This window comes from Pantherophis guttatus, chromosome 3, assembly GCF_059756535.1.
Source record: "Pantherophis guttatus breed Tessera chromosome 3, ASM5975653v1, whole genome shotgun sequence".
Taxonomy (NCBI): Eukaryota; Metazoa; Chordata; class Lepidosauria; order Squamata; family Colubridae; genus Pantherophis; species Pantherophis guttatus.
Window position 1 is genome coordinate 62,758,020 of NC_142065.1, and position 22,439 is coordinate 62,780,458.

Below are 22,439 nucleotides of genomic sequence, written 5' to 3' on the forward strand. Positions count from 1 at the left end.
TTCAGAATGAGTTTTAAAGATGGTAATCTCATGTACCATACTGGAATTGGTTGGTCTGCAAATCTAATGTCATGCTAATAGGAGATGGCAGTTTAATCTGGAGGTTGGAACATATTTCTGATATTCAGAAGTATTAGTTGAACCATTTTTTTCCACTTATATATTTGTATCAGGTGAAATAATTTTTGAACAGTGATCCAAACAGGTGATGCGTTATGCCTTACACAAAACATTAAAAAAACTCTCTAGGCTCATCATGTATACTTAAACAGTTTAATTCGTAATTACAGGCTGTATTTAGAATTTTTAAACAAAGTCTATAAATAGAGGTTAACCCCGCCTGAAAAAGTTCTTACAAGCCTTTTAGAACTTTAGTAGTAATGCCATCAAAGCTGACATAGCAGTGGTTTATCGAGATACTCCGAGTAAAAGTTCTGTGATCTATCAGTAACATAAAATGTCACATCAGGTGACTCAGAACTTTTAATCCTATGCCTGAATGAATTAATGTTTGTGTACATATATACACGTACATGTATACATGACTATGGATGACACAGATAATGTATTGGTCCACCAAGTATACATTTAAAAGTAAGAAATGCAGTTAACCACACAAATTGTATGATTAATGCCATGAAAGTCCATGAGAAAATTAAGGTTATTAATACTTGGCAAGAGGTTTTATTTTGTTTATTAGGTGTTTAAATTCTCATTTCTCAGTGCAAAAGAGAAAGTTTATCCAAACTAATATTTAAAAAATGAGGAAACACTACTTTCTTCAAAAGATTCTTGACAGCAGCATCCACAGGTAAATGGAAATACCTTATCCTGACAGTGGCAATTATGGAATCCTTTGCAGCAGAAGAAAAAAAAAATTTAGTTATAAATACCATATCATGCATTGGGGTGGGGTGGTAATGACACAGGACCACCTATTTTGTAAGCCTGCAGCCTAACTAAGCATTTCAGAGTAAAAAGGAAGGTATCTGGAATGAATTCAACACTCTGCACTATGTAACACATTATATAGAATAGGAAATAACTTATTTTTCTTTAACATTCAATCTTACTTTGACTCCGTGTCCACATAAGGGTATTTAATTTAAGGTGCAACCATCAGTTGGCATTCAATAAATTATACACAACAGTAACTGACTGTTGTTAGTTATCTTTTGTGCAGTCTACTTCCTACCTTATTTCAAACTCAGCTGTCAAATCACCATTTTTTTTGCATATTTCACAAAAGAAACTGGCTCAATTAGCATCAGAATTCGTGACACTGAATTTGGCCAGTCTAATTTTATTATCTCCCTGGAAAACGTCTAAGTTTCTTTAGACTCTTAATGGGCAGGCAAAAAGGCAGTTAATGCAGGGGGGAAAAGAAATTTTCTATTTGATATCCAGTCCAGTATTGGAGCTTCCAGTAAAAAGAAAACAAGAAGCATAAAGCATTTCATGTATTTAAGATGAAATGCTATCTCTGTAAAATATAAAATATAAATTTTAATACTGTAATGTCAGACATGAATATTTCAATACAAAGCAGGATTATCAGAATTTTTAATTACCTGAATATTTGCAAGCTAGATTTTTCTTTTTAAATAACTATAATTTGATTAACTATATCGCCAGTTTTACTTACAGGCCAAATGCAGGCCTGGAAGAACTAAAATAATTCAATATTATAGGAATTGCAAATAGGACCCTTCTGAAAAGTCATAAAACATGCCATCTATTAATATTTTAGAACATAGATCTCTCATATGTGACCTAGCCATCTTTAAAGGACAAATGTGTTCACTTCACAGTTACTCACACTTGCATTTTTAAAGATTTTCACACTGCAAAGAATATATTACATAGAAAAAAGTACTTTGCATGAAACATATTTGTCTTTTGAAATCGTCCACAATATATTGTTGTGCATCTGTGTTCAAATTTAAAAATGTAGAGTTGTCAGGGTTTTCCTTTTTTTGCATGTTAAAATAAGCTACTTTGGTGTAATAGTGTACAGTACAGAAGAATTCCAAGGTAAGTACAAATGGAAAATTGCTATATTAAACAATTGCCAAATGAAAATAATGGATATGAAAAAGTTAAAAATAAGATAATTGCTCAAAAAATCACATTTGCAGGATTTAAAGCCTTTTTGACTTTCCCATTCATATGTAACTTCTGATTTACTTTACGTATAGCTTAGATATCCAAGGAAAAGGAGAAATATTTGAGGCAACCCTTCATGCTTCTGATATTTCAGATTTACTGAGTGCAATTGCTAGTTCTAAATCTTCTTGCTCTTGTTGCTTCAATCTTGCTAGTCGCTCTTTCTCCTCTCTCTCACTTTCTCTTTTTGCCCATTCAATCATATCTTCTTCAGTAGGATACTAAAACAGAAAAAACATAAGACTTGTTAGTAGAACAGCAAGTAAGAATTTGTGAACACTGTAATATGAAAGGAATAAGTCTTTTTTTTTTTTTTACTTTTCAGTTTATCTCCCATCATAGTATTAACTAGATCAGACCCCACTTAGCTTCCAACCCAGGCAAACAAAGGCCCAGGTACTATCATTTGCAAAGTATACAGATGAATTATTTTAAAATACATCATACAGTATACTAGTCCTATAATTAATCACAGAAAGTAAACTAAATTTTGTGAATAGTTCTGTATCATGTGGTCAATAGATTCAGAATGTTATTTACTTTTTCTCCACCTCTTTCAAGAAAACGTATCAAATGACTGTCATGCAATATAACAACTAAGGATCATGCAGACATTGCAACCAGCTGCCTTTTCGAATGCCTGGGCAGGAAAGAAGAGGCTTGCTGGATGACTGCTTGCTAAGGGAAGTGTTTGGAGCTAAGACTGTCTTGTTGCAATATCAATTTGTAAGTCCTGCTACAGATTAGATATATGGACATCATATAATACTGCATGCAATTATGGCTAGATTAAAACCTCAGAGAACTTTCAGAATTACTGTTATTATTGCATCGTGGTTAATGTGTTACTGGAAGGCTAACAACAAGCTATTTCTCTCCAAATAGATCATGATGATGTATTCTTTAAATAAGAGATTACTAATACAGAGGAACTGATTCCCATCTTCAAGGTTTATAGGAACATTCACTGTTCTTGCAAAACAATCATTTAACTGACTATCTCCGTACTTACAGCATTGAAATTAGCAAAATTGCTGGAATCCATCTCTTTGCCTACTCCACTGGGAGCAAATGGATCAGCTTCCTGTCCTTTGCAACTATCAGAACTTGGGAAAGGCTGAAAAGGATCATTCAATTTAAAAGATTCTGAAGATTCCAATTTGTGGATAGGTCTTTTTCCTACACCAAAATAACCAGTTAGCATAATTATGAACATGACAATAATATATTCAGTATATAGTATTAAGTAATGCTACATATCCTAAACTCATGTGATTTTCTAAAATATTCTAAAGTTACAGGATGAGGGTATTGAGTTGGACAGTAGATAATGTTTGCCACGATTTTCATTACATGAATGGTTTTGAACATATAAAATGGGAGCTAGCCATCTAAATCACAGTTCATATTAAAAATGGTTCAAATCAGCCATCCGTATCAAATTAAATTTAGAGTTTTATAGTACTATTAGAACAATACAAAATAACAGCTTCTTTTATAATTTATTGCACTGGACATTTAAAAAAAATACAACCCAAAGTTTTAAAAAATGAAAATTAGTTTGTAACTAAATTGGACATTCTTGTATTACAGAACGTGGGGGAAAATATAGGATGCTCTTTTACAGTTTCATTACATCTGAAAAAAGCTCCATATAAACCTTAGCATTTATAGATTTAATACTGTCTCTTACCAGGTGGGGGAGGACAAGGTCTGGTAGGTGTTCCAGTTTTAGGAGGCAAAGCAGGAGGAGTATCTTCATTTTTGACTGGAGCTTCCTCGAACAAATTTTTTGTTATAACTATATTGTTAACGGAACTTGTTGCAGATGAATTAAAAGGATCCTCATTGTTCGTCTTAAAAAAAGACAGGAAATAAACTCCATTATGCACAAGTTGGGGTCTTTTGTTTTATTTACAGATCATTATAGGCCTCATATTACTGTTGCTCCCAACTGCTGCTTACTAAGCTCCTATGAATGTCATTACTTGATTCCCACCAGCCACAGTTTTCCACCATAAAGCAATGCTTTAATCACATTTTTCACAGGTAGTGCTCGACTTATAACAGTTTGCTTAATGACCGTTTGAAGTTACAATCACACTGAAAAAAGTGACTTATGACCATTTTTCACACTTGTGACCATTGCAGTATCCCCATGGTCATGTGATTTACATTTGGATGCTTAACAACTGACACACATTTATGATGGTTTCAGTGTCCTGGGATCATGTGATCACCTTTTGCAACCTTCTGACAAAGCAAAGTCAACGGGGAAGCCAGATTTGCTTAACAATCGTGTTACTAATTTAACAACTGCAGTGATTCACTTAACAAATGTGGCAAGAAAAATCATAAAATGGGGCAAAACTCATTTTATTTCTCACTTAGCAACATAAATTTTGGGGTCAATTATGGTCGTACGTTGAGGACTACCTGATTGTATACGCCTGCTTTAATATAAAGAACTCAAACATGCATGCTTTAATATTTTCCCCCAGAGGTGCTATTTGAAGTTTCCAACTACATAGTATATTTATAGGCCACAGAACAAAGGCCACTCCTCATTTAGTACTATCTTTTTTAGCATCTATTCACAAGTATGATGGTAATACTTATTTAAAAATTATTTTCCAACCAATGCAGGTACTTGCAATCAAATTTCTGCACTTGACAATCACATGCACTGGAATGAGAATAATGCTGCACGAAAGAATTTTATCCAAATAGGATGGCAGCAACCAGTGATCTTTGCAGCATATCTCTTTTTCCCCGAATCATTTTGCTTCCAATTTAAGGAATGGATGCGGTCACTAAACATGGAGGTGGTGTACTATTTGATAGGGATTTGGAGTCCTCCAAAAAGTAATGATTTCTATAGCTACTCAGAGCTTTCATCTTTGTTTATTATGAGTTTATTAAATATTAATGATAGGTGTTTGCCAATGTTTAAAGTCCTTTTGATTTAAATGAAGGGTACAGGTTTTGATGGCTTTTTGGAAAAACTATTTTTTGTGTAAAATTACTATATGGCATGTGTGTCCATGACTGTGTCACTCTCAAAGTTGTGTTTCTGCTATATCATTTCCTGTAATGATGATACTGAATTGAATGATTGGGACTGTACATTCAGTTTCACTTTTTCAATGTCAATCCTGCTGCAACAAATTGCAGGTCTGGCTTGGCTTAATGAATTATCAAATATTATGGCTTCAGAAATAAGTTGAATCTTGAGCAGATTATATTTTGAGAATTGAAGAAGAAAATCAGCTAATCAAAATCAGCTAATGTAGGGGTTCCCAACCCCCAGGCGATGGCCCACTATCGGACTATGGCCTATTTGGAACCGGGCCGTGCGAGAGGTGGGCCGGCGCATGCATAGCTTGACTTGCGTGAGCAACAGGCCAGCACATATGCACACAGCTCAACTTACAGTTGAGCTGTGTGCGCATACATGCCAGCATGCTGCTCAGTTCCCCTCTACCACCCGGGCCACCAAGCCGCAAAGGTTGGACTGCTGAGCTAATGAACAAGTGCCTATGATGTAATTTCCCATTAACCACAATGCTTTTATAAAGAAAACAAATAATCCCATAATTAATGAGATATAGTTACTTAGTTACTTATAATTAATGAGATATAGAGAATCAAGTTACTTAAATTACAATGTTTGCAGAAGTTTTATTTGTTCCTGAGCAATTTTATACTTTGTCCACAAGCATTAATCATTTCAAATTACCTTTGACAAAGTGCTGAAATCAGCAAAATCACAGCCAAATGATTCATTTCCAAACAAAGATGCAAAGGGATCTGTAGCTGAAGTAAGCAAAGGAAAACATAAAGAAAAGAAGATAAATCCAATGCAAGGATCTAATAAGAGCTAAACTGGTGCAGTGGCAAAGGCATCAGGCTAGAAACTGGGAGACTCGAGTTCTAAATATGCCTTAAGCACAAAGCCAGTAGGGTGGCTTTTGGCTGGTCATTTTTCTCTCAGACCTAGGAAGGAGGCAATGACAAACCACTTCTGAAATTTTGCCAAAATAGTAAGGACATGTCCAGGCAGGAGTTGACACTGATTTGGAGGCACAAAAACCAAAAACCATGCAGGATGAAAAACAGGAAACAAATTATTTATTAAACTATCTGTATTTTCATCAGATATGAAGAAGGCTTATGTAAAGCTCACTAACACTCAGCTCTCATTCAGTTTATTATATGGAATTAAACTAAAAAAAAAACACCAAAAACCAACCTCAGGAATGTCATCAAAATAATTAGAAGTTATTGCAAGAGATGATGGAAATTATTTTGCTTATTGTGGCCCTCAAAATGTACAAAGGAATTCAAACTCAAAATCAAATATGACGAGTCTTAAAATATTTTAGTTTTCTATTTCACTTGTATGCATATTGTTACAATGAAATACAGGATATTTGATACCATTTGGAAGGCACACTACACAAAAAAAACTGTGGACCATTCAGCTCACTTCTAGAAACTGATAGCTAAGTTACACTTTCTTTTGGCACAATTTTGCCATGACTACATTTTTCATATAAATAGTAACATTAACTTTTCCCATCATAGTCTGATAAATGACCCAAATAAATGTGTTAAGAAGGAATATAGTTGCAAAGAGTACATGAAAAAGTCTAGTTGGCAGGCAAACTTGTCACTGGTGGTGTTTAAACTAATTGTGTTGATACAATGTCAAAGCTGACACTCTTGCTGATTATAATTAGTTGGCTTCTCTGGAGCTATATACAATAGATTTTCTAATGGTCTTAAATAAAGGAAGGACAGGATAGCTGATAGATTTGCCTTCAATACACCTGCAAGAGTAACTTAAATATCAAATATTACTATTTTTTTTTAAAATAAAAGACTGTCTAAACAAGGCAGGCTTGTGTTTGTATAGTAATAAGTATTGCATCGAAAAATAAAAGATAAAAATTTTTGCAGGAATCTCACATGAACTTGCAAATTTCTTCTTGTTGATTTAGGATGTGCTAAAATATATTACAAATGAATAATTATCTATTTAATAGCTAGTGCTAAACTCAGAAGTTCAGAATGCACAGGAACCATATGGAGCCTATCTTCCCAAGGTATACCCATCAAATTGTAAGCTCATTGATCTGAATAGGGAGAGGAGTATGATGGCTCACTTTGTTAGAACACTGGATTGATAATCAGCAAGCCCACATTCGAGACCCAACATGATCTCCCATCATTCGCTCCAGCTGCTGCCCACCTAGGAAGTTCAAAAGTGTGCAAACACAACTAGATAAATGGGTACCACTTTGGTGGGCACATTAACAAGGACATGAAAGGTGTCCCCATCCGACTGTCCTCTGGGCAACAATGATGTCACCAGCTAATTCTTTCAACCTGGAAGTGCCTCGGTGCTTCTGACACAAAAGCAGCAGCATCTTGATACAAGCTCCAGGTAGCATGAAAGGACAATTTTGGATGTTTACATAATAAGACATAGTGACAGGTGCGAAAGACCATGTTCACACATGAAGATCCAATTAAATTGATTTATTGCTAAACAGCCTATGCACAGGAATCTTATTCTCAACTAAGGTTACTACCTGTTTGGAGTTAGATAAAGGTTAGATAAAGGGATTGGACAGCCCGTTGTAGCTAAAGTAGGGATTTGAGACTGATCCCTTTTTTAACTCTGCCCCCAGTACTGCCATTCTTCTCCTACAGATTATTCATCATCAACATATTTGTACTATTGAAGTCCAGCCCTCTAGATCAGTGTTTCTCAACCTTGATAGCTTTAAGATGTGTGGACTTCAATTCCCAGAATTCCCTAGCCAGCATGGCTGGCTGGGGAATTCTGGGAGTTGGAGTCCAGCGATCATACATTTGCTAAGGTTGAGAAACACTGCTCTAGATTGTCTTTTGTGGTTGAAGCTTCAACAAAAACACTAAATCTAAACTCTGTATTGCACTTAGTCTAATTCTTAAAGAATAGATTCTCTTCAGAATACATTGCACATCTTGACTCAATTTCCCAAACATTTGAGTTTAAATATGGGAACTGCATTAGTAAAACGTTTTGTAATATTATGAATCGCTTGGTCATTTAAAAAAAAAAAGATGACACGGCTCAGGTGATATTACTTTACTATCTGAGAAAAGTTGATAAGAAACACTAGCTCAGCCCAGACAGCATCTGAGCTGGAAGAGCAATTTAGAACTTGTCCAAATGTTTATTTAACCCTGAAAACACCAGCATGTAGAAATTCAGCTGTCAAAATTTCAGCTCTCAACTTAGAGCTACTGTATATATGAACAGATTTTCTGATGACACTAAAATGTTATTTCTGATTGGGAAAGAATAGGAACAGGGGAGTATCCAGAAAAGTTTTGACTATAAAAGCTTCTAAATGTGAAAGTGTCAGATACTGGAAACAGTGTCAGAATCTGCTTTTACTTCTGGTGTGTTAAATAATTCCTTAGATCTTAAAATGTTTAAATCCTTGTCCGACTTTGCTGTTAGGCATGACAATTATGTCAAATTTGATGCCTTCAAAATATAATAATTAAACATGATAGAATCAAATATTTCTGAAAGCGGGTTCCCAAAATCCATTACATAATCACATTGGATTATGATACTAATCACATTTAACACTAAGGATTTGAAATGAATAATTCTTGGGTTGAAACTAATCAAATTTAGCATGTTTACAGAAGTTAGTCTAGTTAAGAGAACACAAAAATGTATTCTGGCAGACAGTCATGCCTAAAATTATGAAACACATCACACAATGGATTAACTGTTTAGTTTTGATTGAAAAATAAAGTAATTAAGCTATTTAAATTATTAATTTGGCTGAGCTTGATGCTTTTTGGAAATCTAAAAAGATGCACATACATGTAACACAATTAAATTGGGGGAGTCACAAAGCTTAGTCTGTATGTATATAACTTGACTTGCTCATAACTAGAGGGTTCTAAAATATAGCCCAGGGCTCTTCAAACATGGCAATTTTAAAACTTGTGGACTTCAACTCCCAGAATTCCTCAGCACTATGGCTGGCTGAGAAATTCTGGTATTGAAGTCTACAAGTTTTAATGTTGCCAAAATTTGCAGATCCCTGATATGGCATATGGACAACAAACTCCTATGGACACATTACTTGGTATCTTTCAGATTCCCCTCTAACATTACTTTCTTTTAAGCTAACAGGAATTTAAAAGAAAAATTATTGAATTGCATAATTTCAGTAGCATGCTTAACAGTCAATGGTAGCCATAATTTAGTATTCTGTAAATGAGCAAACTTACCTTGGAAAGAAAACAAAAAGTAAAGTAAGTTGGGCCTGATTATAATGGTTGAGGAGGTATTGTAGGAACTGTCTTCCCTCTGCTATACAGAAAAGGGTCCTTGGTAATCCATGGCCACTGTGGGAGCCACTTTGAGTAAGCAGCTATGATGTACTCTCAAAAATCCAAATATGTCTCACACCTCAAATAGGTTAAGATTGTGATTATAATTTCTTACCTGGATCACTTGATGCAGTCACAGCAGTTCCACCAGGAGCAAAAGGATCATTATGTTTCAGTGTTTCTGTCTAAAATTTAAAATTCATTAAATGCAAATTCTTAAAATCAAACAGGCTATTTTTTGCAAGTATTAAGAGAGAAATCTAAATGAACATTAAACTGTACTTGAGTCATTTAAAATACATTCCTTCCAGTCATTCCAGTATTTAGCTTTTCAGAATGTTATTTTCAAAACTTCAATATTAAAATAAATTCTGTTCTGTTTGAAGCATCTATAACCCTTCATAAATGGGTGCTGGTATCCAACTGGTATCCATTGAGAAGTTATTAAAACACCAACACTATAAAGAATGCCAATACTCTACCTCTGGTTGTCTATAAATACCAGTACCCTTAATTCTAGGATTCTGCAAATATAACACATTAAATTACATGGGCCATGAATTAAACAATCTATTGATCCCAAAATAAAAGGAAAATGGAGAAGAGTTGTTTTGAGAACTTCCTAAAACACAACAATCCTATTTAACCATTGTGAAATATCATGCTATCTAATAATTCTAGATTTCATTAAATGCCAAGAGGTTGTCTAAACCAAGCTTTCAGGTGATCTCAAAGATTCATGATGCACAAATAAAAGGTAAAATGTCTGATGTCTGTGAAATATATCTGTCCAGAGGACAAGGAACAAGCAAAGTTTATTTATATCAAACCTAATGGAGACATTTCATACCAAAATCTGCTGTACACACAATACTAATCTTGTCTAAGACTTACTGTGGAATTGTTGTTTGTTGCACTGAAGGGATCAATATTCCCAAAGGGATCTGCGGATGACTGCTTGAAAAAGTTGTCAGCAGCAAAAGGATCTGAACCTTTAAATGGATCACTACCAAAAGGATCTTAAAGACAGCGAAGTGAAGACAATGTTAGTAGAAGGTGTGCTTAGTTGTTTGCTATTGTAAATATTTATCACAAAAACTATAAAACTATAAAATAAAATATTATACTGCTAGTTTATGTATTTATTAATTAGAACATTAATATTCCATGTTGCATATTGTTCCCCAAAGTATTGTACTTCAACATACTCAATGTTTAAATGTACATGAGTCTTTTCCAAAAAGGTCTCCCACCCCACAAATGTTTGATCTACAAGTCCCATCATTCTAGCTTGCTGATATATTAACTGAACCCAAAATATCTGGAGGATTTTTACAAATAAAGAATTCCACCCTGTTATGCATTCTTTAATTATGGATTTACATCTTGAAAATTATGCTTTTAAAAGGTTAAAAGGAAAGAAAACAAATACTCACCGATCTTGCCAAATGGATCATCCTTGAAAGGATCATCTATTTAGAAAGTAAAACACTGTCCATAAAAATATTTTTCAGCTTTGTTCAGAATATCAGGCTATGGATAGAGGTTTATATTTATCTTATTCTGTGCCTGAACTCCTTGAGGAATAGGGTCATGAAACTTTCCAAAGAGCAGAAAAAGCTTCCCTAGATACAGCAATAGCTTAAAAAAAAATCTTCACTAATATCCATTGATAACTATTTGGCCTTTTGCCCACTAGAAGTTTTACCGTCTACAAACAGAAAGAGACAAATGTAGCTTAACTATAGAGGTGAGGAACTAGGTCAACTAAGGAAGATGACCTTGTCAGAGATATGAAACTCTTTTGCCAATGGAACAAGGGGTAAAATGTACCATATTTTTCAGACTATAAGATGCTCTGGACTATAAAACACACCTAGTTTTTGGGGAGGGGAGGAAAACAAGGGGAAAAAAATCTGCCTCTGCCTCCCAGCAATTTGCCTCCTTGCAGCAAACAGTAAACAGCCTGGTCAGCTTCAGCACAGCCTGATTTAGCATGAGCAGATGATTGGTGGTTGGATCTGCCTCCTGGAATACCATCAATCAGCTATTCCAGACTGTGGGGATTATCACTGCCACCCATCGCTGCCTCCACATGCCCCATTTTTGGCCTCCGCACATCCCATTTTTGGTCTCCACATGTCCCATTTTTAGCCAGTTTCAAGTGGCGGGGATTGCTGCTGCCGCCTATCCCCACTGCCTGGAATTGGCCAAAAACGGGATGTGCAGAGGCTGAAAATGGGAGTGCGGAGGTAGCGATAGGCAGTGGCGATCCCCTCAGCCTGGAACAGCTGATTGGCGGCATTCCAGGAGGCAGATCCAACCACCAATCAGCTGCTTGTGTTAAATCAGGCTGTGCTGAAGCTGACCAGGCTGTTTGCTGCAAGGAAGCAAATTGCTGGGAGACGGGCTGGTGGGTGGGCGAGGCTTCGGCAACATTTGCTTTATAAGACGCACAGACATTTCCACCCACTTTGTGTGTGGGGGAAACAAGTGCATGTTATAGACCGAAAAATAAAGTATTTTAATTCTAAAACAGCCAGATAACATTCAGGATTGGGATCAGAAAGATAAGTTCACAACTATAAGGAGGAGGAGGAGGTATAGCATAATCAGACTTGCAAGTTATCTTATAGCTGATTTCAAAATCTGTTTTAGCTTTCCTGTGGAGTTTTACATGATGTCTATTTCATTATACAAAGTGACTCTGAATAATGATTTCCTATTGGTCTAGGTTATCTAGTAGAACTGACATCAATTGATCAACAATAGATACATCTTCAGTTATTTAGCCTTTATTTAGTACTGTTTTTTTTTAAAGGCAAAGCTTTCAAACAATGAAAATTTAACTGGGGACAATAATATACAGTTAGTTCTTGATTTATGACCACAATTGAGTCCAAAATTTATGTTGTTAAGTGAAAATTTGTTAAGTGAGTTTTGCCCCATTTTACGACATTTCTTGCCACATTTGTTTAGTGAATCACTGCAGTTGATAAATTAGTAACCTGGTTGTTAAGTGAATCTGGCTTCCCCATTGACTTTGCTAGTAGAAGGTTGCAAAAAGTGATCACATGACCCTGGGACGGTGCAATGGTCATAAATATGAACCAGTTGCCAAGGATCTGAATTTTGATCAAATGATCATGGAGATGCTGCAAAGGTTGTAACTGTGAATAAAGGTAATAAGTTGAGGACTACTATACTTAATATCTAACAAAATCTTGCATAAATTGATTTAGTTCAATCGCCTTGAAGAAATCCACTCTCATCAAAAGTTTGTCTAAAGGCATCTAGTGAAATTAAGTTGACTCACTGGGTACTTGGTTCAAAGGTCAATTGAAGTATCATTATGACTCCTTAGTAAGTTGCTAGGGAAAGAAAACTGAACATACTTACTACCAACGAAGGGATCAGACTCAAAAAAGTCCAAGTTGGCTTCTGTTGTCTGATCAGAGGGTTGATGAGAGTGTTCATTTACTAGAACCTCCTAGAAGAAGAAAAAAGTTCTGTTGTTTAAAAGAATATATTGCCATTCATCCTATTATATAAGTTACCTCTTTCTCTTAAGTCTAACTAAAGATAAGAAATTCTTTCCCCTAACTATTTAAATCAGTAAAAAAAGGCTCTTGAGACATTTGTAATTAACTTTAGGGAAATTACATCAAAATGTAATGTTGTAACAACAAGAGCCTTGGTAGTACAGTGGACTAAAGCACTGTTATTAACATCTGCTGCTTGCGATTACTGCAAGTTCAAATCTCACCAGGCTCAAGGTTGACTCAGCCTTCCATCCTTTCAAAGGTAGGTAAAATGAGCACCCAGATTGTGGAGGCAATAAGCTGACTTTGTATAAATATACAAAAGTATGAAGGCTATTGCTTAACGCATTGTAAGCCGCCCTGAGTCTCCGGAAAAGGGCGGCATATAAATTAAAGCAAAACAAAACAAACAAACAAAAAAAAAAACCGAACTGTGTAGGGAGTGGGTTTCTGCTTATGAAGTCTCCCAGTTTTAGCATTAGTACACAAATTATTTTAGTCTGACTTATTCATATGGTCTCACATGGAGGATACTTATGGGATAATGGGGAAAAAACCCTACCCCTTGTACAGGTAGTCCGTGGTTTACAATAGTTCGTTTAGTTCCACTTCAAAGTTACAATGTCACTGAAAAAAGTGACCTATGACCGTTTTTTACATAACCATGGTCATGTATCTCCATGGTCACTGGATCATAATTTTGATGTTTTGCAACTGACTCATATTTATGATGCTTACAGTGCCCCGGGATCATGTGATCACTTTTTGTGACTTTTTGACAAGCAAAGACAATGGGGGGAACCCAGATTCATTTAACAATTGTGTTATAAAATTGTGTTAAAACTTGACAGCTAGTGATTCACTTAACAACTGTGACAAGAAAGGTTGTAAAATGGGGCAAAATTCACTTAACAACTTAGCATGAGAAATTTTGGCCTCAGTTGTGGTCGTAAGTTGAGGACTAGCTGTAAAGGTTCTTGCATATATTTAAGGAGCTTCTCTTACTTGACTTCACAATGATATCACATCAACCTACAAAATGTAGATGCCTCCTAGAAGTTGTATATTAAAACGCTGTTTAAACGCACTTTTTTGGTAACATCCGATGGCAGTTCCTCTTTTTCCTCTTCTGTATCTACATGTGTTGTTTCAGGACTGTTTCTAGCCTTTCAGGGCAAAAAAAAAATAAATCAGACATATAAGTTCTCCTAACAACAACTACAGTTTGGGTATACTTTTTTTTTCTAGTGACTATTATTTAAGAAAAATTGGCTCAACAAATCTCTATCATGTCATTCCCAGATGGAAATAATTGAGATCATTCACATTTTTCTTTTGGAAGAAGAAAATCTATGACCCTTACACTGTTTTTCTCTAATATTATGCTGGACTCTGTGTTAAGACAACTTCCCCCCTCCCAAATGTATAACAACACATTCAACCTTCTCTGAAATCTCCGAACTAGGTAGTTAGTAATAAGTTATCTAAAAATACTTTGATTAATTCATCAATTTACATATATACTTTGGACTTGTTCTAGAACAAAACTTGGTATATTTTATTTATTACATTGAAACTCAAGCTTCACCACACAATTTGATCAGATTTTTTAAAAAAATAATCCAGGCACCACTCACAGGAGTTTCATAATTTACTTGTTCAGAATCTGCTGGATTCTCTCTTTCAGCATTCTCATTTAGGTTAACAGTTTCACTGCTGCTGTTGCTGAGGCTAGAGTGATCTGCATTCCCATTAATCAATATGCTATGTGGTTGGACTTCCCAGTTAAACTGGCTGTTTTCCAACTGTTTGAGCTCCAGCAATTTTTCTTGCACCTAATAATAAACAAACAAACAAACATACATAAATACATACATACATACATACATACATATTCTACCAAAGAATAAATGGTAATAGAAATTTTGAAAATTGAAGACCAAGCAAAAAAGGAAACAATCCAGTTTTGAAAAGATTATGGGAAACTCAAAAATATTAGAATAAAAATGCTAGATGGATAAAAATATTTGAATATGAATTCAGTAAAAATCAAATGGAAGAACTGACAATAAAAGCAGAAATGGTTAACAATTGAATAAAAAGGATTCAAAACTAGACCTGAAAATGATCAATTGCATGACTTTTGGCTCAAATATCTGACTAGTTTACATCCAATTAGAGCTAAACAGGTTAATGAAATATTGCATAAAGAAGACAACATCTTTGATTGGTTAATAACTGGCAACATTTATCTGATTAAAAAAAATCCAGCAAAAGGAACAATACTATGAACCTACAGGCCATTAACAAGCTTGCCTACAATGTTTAAATTACTGACATTCAAGATTATTTATCCTTCCAGTAGAACAGAAAGGAAGTAAAAGGAAAGAAGAGGTACAAAACATCAACTTCTGATTGATAAAATGGTTTTGGAGAATTGCAAAAAGCAATTGCTCAATACTGATATCATATATACTGTATAGTGCAAAACACAAACCTCTAAAATAATGATGGATGACATATAAAACTTTAAATATGTAAAACAGAAACATAAATACACACATATTTCCCTGTGTCAGGATAATACCTTTCACTCATCTGAATTATAGTACATGAAATTGAGTATTTACACTATAAAAAAATGTTCTATTATGAATGACACACAAAGCCAGAACAGGAGAAATTCAGCTTTAACAACTGAATTCAAGTATATTTTTTAGTTAAACGTTGAATGATAGAATAACATTTGTAACTAAGGAAATCCAACAATGGAAGCATAATGGAAAAGAACAATTTCAGAGGGACTTACTGAAGTTATATCTTGTTGGGAGTCTTGAAGATCCTGCTGGAGAGGTGCTAACTGCAATTTTCCTTCCTCCACATTTTTCTCTAACTCTGAAGCTTCTTGCTGTAGCCTGCTGAGTTCTTCTTGGGCTTTACTCAAATCATCCTTATATCCAGAGATTTTTGATTCTTGCTCTGCTATTTCTTTTTTTAGAGATGTAATCTATAAAGTGAAGGGTGAATTTAAAACTAGCTAGCAGTTCTTTCCATCAACATTTTTAACAAGAAAGAGCTAACCAAACCAGGAGCATATTAGAGCCAGTTTGGTCTAGTGGTTAAGGACCAGACTAGAAAGCAAGAGACTATGAATTCTTGGGTCAGTCATTCTCTCTCAGCCCAACTCACTTCTCGGAGTGGTTGTTGTGAGGAAAATAGGAGGAGGAAGGTGTGTTGGATATGTTCGCCGCCTTGAGTTATTTGTAAAAATAATAAAGGCGAGATAGAAATAAATTCATAAAAAAATAAAATATTCCACTCTAGCATCCTAATAGTTGAATTATGAGATGTGCTTTCATGGCATATTCACAAAAGTCTGTACTGCATAGAGATTATTCTTGCTGTGTCATTTTACCAGATGGCCAAAGATAAAATATTCCTGAAATGCAAAATCATGATTTGGAGAACTTAAAGCGTGCCAGAGGCTTCGTCCTTCCTCTTGCATACTTCATGTTTGTTTATTCTCAAATTTAAAATATAAATTAGAGTGGACTTGAGTTTCCTGTTCTTTGCATAACCTGGGAAAAATCCCCAGATTTTCCTGTCTCAGCTGTTTCTCTCTGTTTATTTAATAACAATTATGATTTATTTATTTATAAATTGATGCTTAGAAAGAGAAATTATGTATGAAAGTTTTCAATGAAATATAGTAGTCTTTTACTGAAAACGTCACATAAAGGTGATGTAATGCTTAAATTAAGAGAATGCCCTCTGGAATAACTCCATTTTTAGTAGTTTCCTGAAAGCCAGAAGGAAGGAGGCAAAGACCTCTGTAGAAAGCTGTTCCAGAGCATCGGCATTGCCACAGAAGAGCAGTGCCTTCTAGCCTCAGCCCCCTCGTGTCCCAGAAATGTGGAGCTACAATTACTCTTTCCTTACTGAATCTGGTGGTTAAGTTGTTGCTCTTTTCTTCTTTTTCCCTGATTCATTTTTTTCTTCGGTTAATTAATAAAGATCAGAGACATGACAACACAAATACAATTAATTATAGCTTCCACAATGAATAAATTAATTAAAATGCTTGAAACTTTAAACCGTGTAACACAAGAGTATTAACAATAGTCCAACAACTCCCACAGCAATCAAATCAACAATGATGTGGTGAGGTTATTCATTTTTAATACATTTATTTCCATGCCAATCTCTTTAAACAAGGAATATAAGTATATACATCACGTATACAACAGTCCCAGTGAAACAATGAGGAAAATGCAGCTTTCTACAGCTAAGGTAAAAATACTCACTAAATCAACTTCTTCTATACATTTCTGCCGTATCATACTAAGCTGCTCTTCTAACTTGGCTTTCTCCTCATCTAGACCATTCAGGATTTCTTCTGCCTCCTGCTTCTGAGTCAAAAGGTTCTGCAAGTTATTACTCTCCCTCCTTACTTCATCTTGAAGATCCTGAAAAGTGAAAAATACAGGCCTGCATTTCTTCTTAAAACATCCACCATATGATGTTGTAATGATTTTAACTTTCTGATGTAAGATGGAGGGGAGAGGATGTGAACAGGTAGGTGCATATTTGAAAAATTGAAAAAAAGAAGGTAGTTTCAGCACGCATGTTTCACAAGAATTATCCTGAACAAAGCCATATGAAATTTATAGGATACACACAGAAAAAGACAAAAATAAATCAAAATAGAGTTTGGAAGGGTATGAGAAAGGAAATGAGATGGATGAACTGAAGAAAAGTAATACTTAATCAAAATTACTGAGAAAATTTTTCTCTTGGTAACAAATGTAGTGCGATTCAGTGGGTGGAAATGGCAGATAGGCAACTTAAGGTAGAGAATAAAATGTCCTCCTAACTGATGTCTGTCGGCTATTGCTGGGCATCACTTATAAGGGTGGCCCAGAAACAGGATGACTGCAATTCACCCAGTGCTACCTGCAACCTGTATCCAAAGACACATTGCTAAGACACTGCAGGATACAAGCATCTATTGAAGTACAATACATTTCAAGATTTATCAATGACAAAAAGCTTCACACAATTTAGATTGCTTTTTGAGCAAAGCTTTCAATATCACTAATAGAAGTACATTTGATTAAACCTGTGGTTTCAATTTGAATGTGAAATGTTTTTAATTGGAAGCAAGACTTGTTATGAGAATTTGTTTTATTATATTATTATTATTATTAAAATGGTTGGTTTTAATTTCATTGCAGATCAAGGCTTTCTAGTCACAGAAAAAAAATCGGCCATTTCAACTTCAGAGTGGGCTGTTCTGAAATCAGAATAAAAACTTCCGCCATTTTTATTTTAATTCTCTTAAATCACAACTAACTTGATTATTCTGGTAGAATAATTGGGTTCTACTATGTTCCCGTTTTGTAAACATTCCTGCTTTATAGTGATGATACTGAACATCACACTCCTAGCAAAAGCCCTTGGGTACAAAGACATGACAGAAAATGTATCTATACTAAATTTTTAAAAATCGTATCTTGTAAAATGTCAGTGTCTTCCTAGAAAAGCATAGCAAGCAAGCTGCTTATGTTGCCTGGATTACAATATATTTCTTGGAAAGACTGCAAGAAATGTAATATTCTTGCAGTCTTAATGTAATATTAATGTAATTACAGAAATAATTGTACAGAAACAAGCTGTTCATCGATCTATATTAAAGACGAACATTCAAGAGAAACTATTCATTTGTTTCATTAGTAACACTCTCCTCTTTTAAAGCCTTTCTCCTAAATTTTAAAATTCATTTTCCATTACAATGGATCACTACAACACCACTAGTGTTGGAGAGAGATGGAGATATAGATAGACAGAGGTAAGAGATTATAGATAGATATATAGATAGATAGATATATATATAGATATTTCTAGAGTCAAATAAATTCTGGGCTCTGTGGTTTCTTTGGTGTCATAGGACAAATATTAATAAAAGTCACACATGGGAATTATTTTGCTAGTATTATATGAAATCTTATGATATATCAACACCTGTAGCAAAACTGTTAACTAACTAAATAGCTTTATGTAAGTTGCTGCTTCATTTTGCATGACCAGCAAATGGTCATGCAAAAGCAACAAAATACTGGTTAAGAATAAATTAAAAAGGCTCCATCCAAAAGAACTATTATGCAGCCTTTAATAACAGGCTCAAAATGATTCATTTTGATTCTCTCACCTGGATTTACATTTAAGCACTGAGAGAGATTTTCAGCTTTAAGGAATCCATCTAGATGCAAATCCTTGCTCATATCAAGCAAAAACTCAATCTGTTATTCATAGCCACAGTGCTTGCATTATAACATCACTGCCAAAACTGGCATCTAACAAAAAATGCTGCATTTCCCCCTCAGCCTATTTTCCAAATAATACAAACATTCATGTAATTAACCACATCAATTTTAATCCCTAAAATAACAAATATATTGATCACAATGGGAACAAATCCTAAAAACATATATGCTAAAAGACGAAACCATTCATTAAAAGACATTTTTTAAAATAAGCTCTATTTATATCAACCAAATTTGAAAATTCAAATGACAATTACCTGGACTTCACTTGTCCTCTGCTTGATTGTCTCTCCTTTTTCCTTCAGGTCTTGCTCCACATTGTTCTTTTCCCTAGAAGACCAACAAATAAGGCAGGAATATTTAAGAACATCCGTTACGCCAGGCACAGTTATCCAACCTCCTAAACCAGTCTCTCTTTTTAAATGCATAGCTAAACATGTAATTTTTATAAGACTGATTGTGTTGCTTTAGAAAGAAAAGCCAAAAGGAATGTCCTACGTAGGCCAAATATTAAAATATAAAAGATGTCTACTCTCCCAGTCATGGATAGGTGGAAATGACAGCTTAAAGAGAAAGCAAAGGGGAAAGGGGAAAAAAAAATCAATGAAATACTGTCTTCAGTGATCTCACTGTTGCTATGGAACAACTGTCTGGCAAAAAGAGGGAGGGACTGCATCAGCTCTCATACACTTAACCCTTCTGGAACTAGAATTGCATATATAGTATGCAAGATAGAAACCTGTGTGCTAGCTTTTCTTTTCGCTATAAAAATACTAAGGTTTGTGTTACTTGAAGCATAAAATCTTAAAGATAAGCTATATGTCTATATATTTTTTCCTATGCCTTACGACGCTGCAGCTTTCAGTAGGTTTTCAGTCATGGAATGAATGGAAAAAAACCCACAAATGTAACAGTTCAATTTCACAATCCTCTTTGTACATTCATTTATAGAAGCCTTCGTAAAGCTATACTACATTAATTCTAGAGTGGCTTCTTTTTTCATTCATTAACAGTAAATCAAACAGGAGAACATGTCCTTGCTTTAGCTGAATGTATCCTTTTCCAAGAGCTAAAGATGTCTCCCAACTAAAGAGCACCTTTAGATTTAGCTGGATTATTCATGCATCCATTTAGGCATTATATTTTTCATACATACACACGATTTCTAGTATTACCTTATTAATCCCCTGATCACACACTCCGAATGTCTTATCCTACACCTGCTACCATTATTTTCCATGTTGCTGAAAAATTATATTAAAAGCTATACTGTTAAAGCCAAACTCTTCTCTATCAGGAGTTGCAGTTACCTATAACACTAAGCCACAATATGTGTTTGGTGACGTATACATCACTATAAGCCAAAACTAACAAGCCATATTGTGGCTTTGAAAAATATATGAACTTAGCCTATATCTAGGAAAAAGATAGAAATATCAGGAAATAACATATAAATCCTTATTATTATTAAATTCCACTATAATATGTTTTGATTATGTCTCATTCAATCTGCAAAATCAACAGAAACATTTTTTTGCTTTGCTTAAAGAAAGGTTAATAAATGAACACTGAACACATTCACAAAATTTAAGTAACACATAGACAAGCATGCTTCAATGTAAAAAATGCCAACTTACTATTAACAACGAAAAAAGGAAAATAGTATTTCAAAAATATTTTAATTTTAAATTGGCTTTTGAAGGCAATAAGCATAATTATGCCTGCTTTTTTATTGACATACCACAGTGAATACAGCAACTTGAAAGGCTGGTTTTAACTTACCTTTTAATTATTTACGTTTTAATCATATTAATAAACTGCTAATCAAATTTATTTGCTGGGACTGATATATCACTTTAAAATCAGAGTTAACGTACAACAATAATGCCAGTTTGGCCTAGCAGTTGAGGCAATGGACTAGGAGTAAGAAAACCAGAGTTCTAATCCTGCCTTAGGCACAGAAGCCAAACATGACATTGAGCCAATCATTCCCTTTCCCCTAGTCAACTAAGTAATGCAGTCCAAGTAATATGCCCTTGTCACCTCATGTTGGGCTACCCTTGAAAAGTGTTCGGAGACTACAGTTGATCCAGAACGCAGCCGCGCGAGCTGTCGTGGGTGCACCTAGGTACACCTACATTACACCAATTCTCTGCGAGCTGCACTGGCTCCCTATTGGTCTCCAGTCACAATTCAAGGTGTTGGTTATTACCTTTAAAGCCCTACATGGCTCAGGGCCAGGGTATCTTCGAGACCGCCTTCTACCACATAACTCCCAATGACCGGTAAGATTCCACAGACTTGGTCTCCTCCGGGTCCCGTCAGCTAAACAATGGCGGGTCTGCGGGGGAGGGTCTTCTCTGTGGCTGCCCCAGCTCTCTGGAACCAGTTACCTCCTGAGGTCCAGACCGTCCCCACCCTATTGGCCTTCTGAAAAGCGGTGAAGACCTGGCTTTTCCGACAGGCCTGGGGCCGTTGATCTCGCTCTTGCGATCCGACGAGATCCGGCCATGAATGGTGTGAATGAGTTTTAATGTTTTTAAAGTTTTTAATTTTTAAATGTTTTTTATAATGATTTTAAATGCATTGTGAGCCGCCCTGAGTCTTCGGAGAGGGGCGGCATACAAATTGAATTAATAAATAAATAATAAATAAATAAATCCCAGTGTCTGAAGAAGGGAAATGTGTGCTAAGATGTTGTCTAAAAAGCTACATGAATTTGTTTACAAATTTCACAAGTATATATGCCCGAAACAAAAAGTCAATTAAATGAGTGAAATAATAAGCTTCCAACAAGCTTTCTCTTCCCCACTGACTTTCCCAATAGAAAATAATGCACGCAGAATCAAACACTTCATTAAAAAATCCATACTTTAAAAAAAACAACAATCCAAAATCCATACTTTAAAAAAAAAACAAGTTACTGTCCCCAAAGTATTTAAGAAAACATCTATGTATCAGAATAAGAAGTGGTAATAAAACACTGCAAAACCAATGA

The 22,439-nt window shown here is 35.0% G+C and overlaps 1 protein-coding gene across 3 annotated transcripts in view; it reads right to left on the reverse strand.

Annotated features, from left to right (window-relative positions):
* Positions 1-259: 259 nt before the first annotated feature.
* The window catches only part of EPS15 (epidermal growth factor receptor pathway substrate 15), a 62,053-nt gene continuing 39,873 nt past the window's right edge, over positions 260-22,439 (reverse strand). For 2 of the 3 annotated variants that reach the window (XM_034415071.3, XM_034415072.2), the window contains 13 exons: positions 19,699-19,771; positions 17,423-17,584; positions 15,928-16,125; positions 14,756-14,953; positions 14,207-14,284; positions 12,976-13,066; positions 11,013-11,048; positions 10,471-10,595; positions 9,692-9,761; positions 5,906-5,982; positions 3,860-4,022; positions 3,179-3,345; positions 260-2,387 (listed from right to left, as the gene is read on the reverse strand). In XM_034415071.3, coding sequence (XP_034270962.1) covers positions 2,241-2,387; positions 3,179-3,345; positions 3,860-4,022; positions 5,906-5,982; positions 9,692-9,761; positions 10,471-10,595; positions 11,013-11,048; positions 12,976-13,066; positions 14,207-14,284; positions 14,756-14,953; positions 15,928-16,125; positions 17,423-17,584; positions 19,699-19,771 — 1,585 coding nt within the window. In that variant the 3' untranslated portion in view covers positions 260-2,240. The remainder of the gene's footprint in view (positions 2,388-3,178; positions 3,346-3,859; positions 4,023-5,905; positions 5,983-9,691; positions 9,762-10,470; positions 10,596-11,012; positions 11,049-12,975; positions 13,067-14,206; positions 14,285-14,755; positions 14,954-15,927; positions 16,126-17,422; positions 17,585-19,698; positions 19,772-22,439) is intronic. The other variant, XM_060689912.2, reaches the window with a different exon arrangement.